This window comes from Brassica oleracea, chromosome C6 (genome assembly GCF_000695525.1).
Source record: "Brassica oleracea var. oleracea cultivar TO1000 chromosome C6, BOL, whole genome shotgun sequence".
Classification (NCBI taxonomy): Eukaryota; Viridiplantae; Streptophyta; class Magnoliopsida; order Brassicales; family Brassicaceae; genus Brassica; species Brassica oleracea.
Window position 1 is genome coordinate 19,446,957 of NC_027753.1, and position 5,654 is coordinate 19,452,610.

The following is a 5,654-nucleotide window of genomic DNA, read 5'->3' on the forward strand; positions in this document are numbered from 1 at the left end:
ATTTCTATTGAGCTTAATGTAATATTTTTCTTCTATTGTAATATCTCAACCCAATTGTATCTTTGCCCAATGGGCTTTAAATGAATGAAAGTCGATAAAAAAAAAACTCTTATGTTTTAAGAACCTTATAAAAAAGGGCAAATCTCCAAAATAGCACCTTTCTAAGTTTATCTTTTGAAAATTTTAATTTTTTTTATTTTTCAAAATTTGAAATCTTATCCCCAAAACCTCATTTCTCAACTCTAAACCCTAAACCCTAAACTCTAAACCCTAATCCCTAAAATCTAAACCCTAAACCCTAAACCCTAAATCCTAAACCCCACCTTTTAACTTTAAACCCTAAGTTTGTGACTTTTGATAAAACATCAAGTGCTATTTTTGTGATTTTTGACCTTGAGTGCTAATTTGGGAATAAAAACTTGATTTAGTGCTATTTTTGTTTTTTTCTCTATAAAAAATCCAGACATGTCATTTTTATACTGACTCAATTTTTTTAAAACAAAAAAATTAATTGCAATAAAATATTAACAATTTAGGTTTTAGATACTTAATAAGGTTCTAATGGTTGTGAATGCTCTTAGGATTTTTGTAGAAACTGTCCCTGTTTTATACGGTATTAGAAACTCTGGATCTTTAATTTATTGATCTGGTTGGATGTATGATAGTATTCTAGTTTCTGTTACATGTTTGAAATTCATATTGAATGTTTCTAGCTTAATGACACGTAATAACAAAGTTTTTTTTTTTTTGAACACGATAACAAAGTATCTATCATCCGTTGATCCATTCACAATGTAGATCACATCAAATTTTAAACATCAGTATATTTTATCTGAAAGTGTTACAAAAAAAAAAAAAAAGTATATTTGATCTGAAAAATGGAAACGTGTCATGTGCCTAATAATGATGACCATCACTTGCGTCTCCCTTTTATCTTTCTCCTCCTTCGCAATCATTAAAGTACAATTATAATCTTAAATCTTTTATTTAAAATCCGAAAAGACAGATAAAGTAACGGGCGGAGGTAGACAAAAGAGAACGAAAAACAGAACATAGATTCGTTTCTTCGTCTTCCTTTGTAATTCTAGAATCTAAAAAGAGAAACTTTTTTAAATCTAAACAGAGAAGAAGGTAGAATGGCAAGACCCAACAACAAACACACTACCATTAACTACAGCCACATCCTCCAAAAGGATCCATCTTCTTCCTCCCCTGCTTCTTATTCCTCGGTTGCTCGTTCCAATGGCCGCATGCTCGTCCTCACCAAACCTTCCCCCAAGCCCCTCAAATCTTCCGTCACTACGCCTCCTCCGAAGACTCCGGATCAACCCATCTCTGATCCAGATCCGAATCAGATCTCTCTCCGTCCCTTAGGTCACACCGGACCTGGTTCCTCGCTTTCGTTTCCTGCTCGGACCTCGGAACCGGATAAAACCGTAGCTGCTCCGGCTCCGTTGTCCGTTTCCCCGAAGCCTGACCGGTTTGTCCCTCCGCATCTTAGGCCAGGGTTTGTTCGGAAAGTCGAGAAACCTGGACTCGCTTCTTCTTCGATTCCGGGATTGCCTCACCAGGAACAGCAACAGCCGTGGCAGGGGTATTCCGAGTATGGACACACCGGGCGACCCAAATCGGGCGGGTATATTCGATCCGATCCAGAATACTTGGGTCGACCAAGGTCTAGCGGGAACCGACCCGGCACCTCTGGATGATGATAGTATGTTTTATCATTCTCTGGCTGGCTCTCTGCTCTCGCTTTAGTTTACTTATGATCGTAACCTTAGGGTTCTTAGGTTTACCTCAACGCAACTATCTTTAAGATTGTCTTAGATTCGAAACGTGATTCTTCTGATGGTTTTGTCTTTTTGCCTTATCAAGATTGTGTCTTTGGACCTCTTGATTCGAACCCACAATGTGTCTGAACATGAGGACTCTAGTGTTCACTTCGTTTGACCAAAGAGAAGTTGTTCAATATAAATCTTACTTGTTTGTCCTTGACGGTTTTATTCCTTTCTTGGATTTGTGTGATTGCCTCTAAAAAGGTTATAGATATCTTGGAATCCATCTCTCTTTTCTACCCATTTGTTTTCTCATGTCTGTTCTGTTTTTTTTTTTTTTTTTGAAAAGCTGTTACTAGAATTTTGATAATGTATTTATGCAGATGAGCTTGATGAGTTGATGTTTAGTTACTCGATGATGGAGATCGAAACTACCTCTATTTCCGTGTTAACATTCCACTCTCAAGGAGGATTTTAAACAGTGACTTTTAGTTTCTCAGCTCTTTTGATCATTTATCAAAGACCACCCAAGATTCAGTAGATTTGTAGAAGATGTTGTTTAGGAGAGTGATACTATCATAGACAAGGCCTGACACCATAACACTTATGTTACTTTTCTCACTTACAACACTTGTATTTCAAAACTTTGTTTATGTACCTATAATTCTATCTAGCACATGTTGTTTATTCTAAATTTCTGTTTCACGAATTGTCTCTAAATATGCACTAAAAACAGGAGGAAGACCAGAGAAATCTGAGGAAAATGAATTCTAGTTTTCAATCTTTCTATTTCTAACAGCTTAACATGCATTTTTAGGATTGGCAATTTCTTTCTTAGCAAAAAGTAAAACTACTCAGGCTAGCTGGTTTGGATTCTTCTTAGTTAGAATAGACTTTGGTTGAAAAAAGAAGGAAGAAAAACTATTAAGAGCATCTCCAAACTATTTTTATAATATAAATTTTTATTTTAAAGGAAAATATAAAGAAATGTTATTTTTTACCTCTATATTTAAAGGTGAAAATAGTACATCTCTATCGTAAAAGTTTTCTATTTTAGAGAAAAATATAAAGATGAAAATAGAAGTGGTTTAGAGATGGTCTAATATATAACAACATTGAATTTAAACCCAAAAATAGTAAACATATAATCGACATCATCTTATATGAAAAAAACTGCATCATGTTTCATTTGAATATTAATGACATAATATTTTTGTTTTGAGCAAAAAATATCTAATCATGTTGTAAAATGCTACTTTTACCTCTAATAATCCAATCACCGTAAGGGACCGATTAGTAATGTTTTTACTTGTAGTTCATTCTATCCACGTTGATAAAATTCTATTTTCACCGGAGAAAAAAATCCAATCACCGACGCCCCCTCAGAACTCACTATCCATCACCACGAAAAGATGCAAGGAGTCATTAATTTACCGTTTTGCCCCACCGTCTCCATTAATGCACCCTGTGCTTTTTTAAGATTGCTCTTCAAAGCAAAACATCTCTCTCAGATCAATCTAACAGAGATCTCTCCTTCTCAGATCAGCAATGGGATCTCTACCACCGTCACACCTCGACTTCTCCTCCGCCAATCACGGCAACGAACATCACCACCACCAAGAAATCTCCAAAGACAACCTCCTCGCCCTCTTCAAATCCCAACAAGATCTCCTAAACCACTTCTTCAAACACCTCGACCTCCCCCAAACCCTAGACTTCTCCCGCATCCTCCTCTCCACCTCCGGCACCGTCTTCTTCACCGGCGTCGGCAAATCCGCCTTCGTCGCCAACAAAATCTCCCAGACCCTCATCTCCCTCAGCTTCCGCTCCTCTTTCCTCTCCCCTCTCGACGCGCTTCACGGCGACATCGGCGCTCTCTCCTCCCGCGACGTTCTCGTCCTCTTCAGCAAATCCGGCTCCACCGAGGAGCTACTCCGTCTCGTCCCCTGCGCTAAGGCTAGGGGAGCCTTCTTGGTGTCTCTTACCTCCGTTCCTGGGAATCCGCTCGCTGGAGTTTGCGATATGAATGTACATTTGCCGTTACAGAGGGAGTTGTGTCCGTTTAATCTCGCTCCGGTGACGTCTACGGCGATCCAGATGGTTTTTGGGGATACGATTGCGGTTGCGCTTATGGCGGCTAGGAATCTAACGAAGGAGGAGTATGGAGCTAATCATCCTGCCGGTAGGATCGGCAAGAGCTTGATTTTCAAGGTTTGATCTCGAGATTGCTCACATGATTAGCTTAAGAACGGTTTGTAACTAAACCGGAATCGAATCCAATCCGATCTAAACCTGGTTTTAAACTTAAATACTCAGAAATAAATACCCTAAATTAAACCTATTAATTTTAAATATAATTTAGATATTTTATAAATATTTCGAAATTTTAGTAATTAACCAATTACAGAACTTTGAACCCCCATGCCTACTTAAGAACCTATAGAGTTGGGTGTGAATCTATTATTGGCCATTTCTTGCAGGGAAAGGATGTTATGAAGAAGAAAGAAGAGCTTCCGGTTTGTAAAGAAGGAGACTTGATAATGGATCAGTTAGTTGAGCTAACCAGCAAAGGATGTGGGTGTTTGTTTGCTTGTGGTTGACGAACATCATCGCTTGATCGGTACATTCACAGATGGAGATCTTCGCAGGACTCTTAAAGCAAGTGGAGAAGCAATCTTCAAACTCAGCGTTGGAGAAATGTGCAACAGGTTAGAGACTGCGTTAGACCGTATAAACGTTGACGTATGTTGAGATCTTACGTTGCGCATATTGTTTTAAAACAGGAATCCGAGGACGATTGGACCGGAGACAATGGCTGTTGAAGCCATGAAGAAGATGGAGTCACCGCCATCGCCCGTACAGTTTCTACCGGTGGTCAATGAAGAGAACACCTTGATTGGAATTGTAACATTGCATGGTTTGGTTTCAGCTGGTCTCTGAATACGAAGCTGCCTCTTATGTCCGAGTTTTATACACATAAGTTCATTCTTTTTACGTTGGTGTATTGTTGCTGATATTCACAGCTAGTGAATGATTTTATTGTGCCTATTAGTACACTCACATGTAATGTACTCTCTTTTAAACGTTTATGTAAAATATGTATAGAGTATAAGAATTGAGAAAATGATCGGGATAGCACTAAAAAAGTTTTTGTCACAAATATAATCTCTAAGAATTAAAATGACCAAAATAACACTTAATGTTTTATCAAAAGAGATAAATATACACTTATACCTTAATGTTAAATTAATTTAGACATTAGGGTTTATAGTTAAGGGGTGGGGTTTATGATTTAGGGTTTAGGATTTAGGGTTTAGGATTTAGGGTTTAGAGTTTACGGTTTAGAGTTTAGGGGTGGATTTAGGGTTTATGGTTTAGAGTTAAGGGGTGTGGTTTAGGATTTAGGGTTTAGGGTTTAAGATTTATGGTTTAGGGTTTAGAGTTTAGAGTTTAGGGTTAAGGGTTTAGGGCTTAAAGTTTAGGTTTTAGGGTTTAGAGTTGGGGAGTGGGGTTTTGGGATAAGATTTCAAATTTTGAAAAATAAAAAAAAAAAATTAAATTTTTCATAAGATAAAATGTTATTTTGGTCATTTTAATTTTTGAGGATTATTTTTATGACATAAACTTAGAAATGTGATAATATTCTTATACTATTGTCCTCTCATCTCTTTAAGCTCTCCTTTGTACTCATCCTGTGGTTGCAGGTTATACAAAAATGGCTGAAGAAACAAAGACAATGCAGTCACCGTTTATGGCTTAACTTGCGTACCAATACATTCCTAGCTAATGACAACCACTGTATACACCATTTTGCTTAGTGTTACTGTTTGATATTTGTTTCTATCACATCTTCTTTTGTTCAATGGTGACAATGAACAC

General features: G+C 37.4%; 1 protein-coding gene and 1 pseudogene across 1 annotated transcript; both read left to right on the forward strand.

Annotated features, from left to right (window-relative positions):
* Nucleotides 1–988: 988 nt before the first annotated feature.
* Nucleotides 989–2,469, forward strand: LOC106298416. Its single transcript, XM_013734533.1, has 2 exons — nt 989–1,714; nt 2,159–2,469. The coding sequence occupies exon 1, from the start codon at nt 1,137–1,139 to the stop codon at nt 1,707–1,709; it is 573 nt and encodes a 190-aa protein (XP_013589987.1). The 5' UTR covers nt 989–1,136; the 3' UTR covers nt 1,710–1,714; nt 2,159–2,469.
* A 673-nt stretch (nt 2,470–3,142) lies between these two features.
* Nucleotides 3,143–4,908, forward strand: LOC106296814 (annotated as a pseudogene).
* Nucleotides 4,909–5,654: the final 746 nt, after the last annotated feature.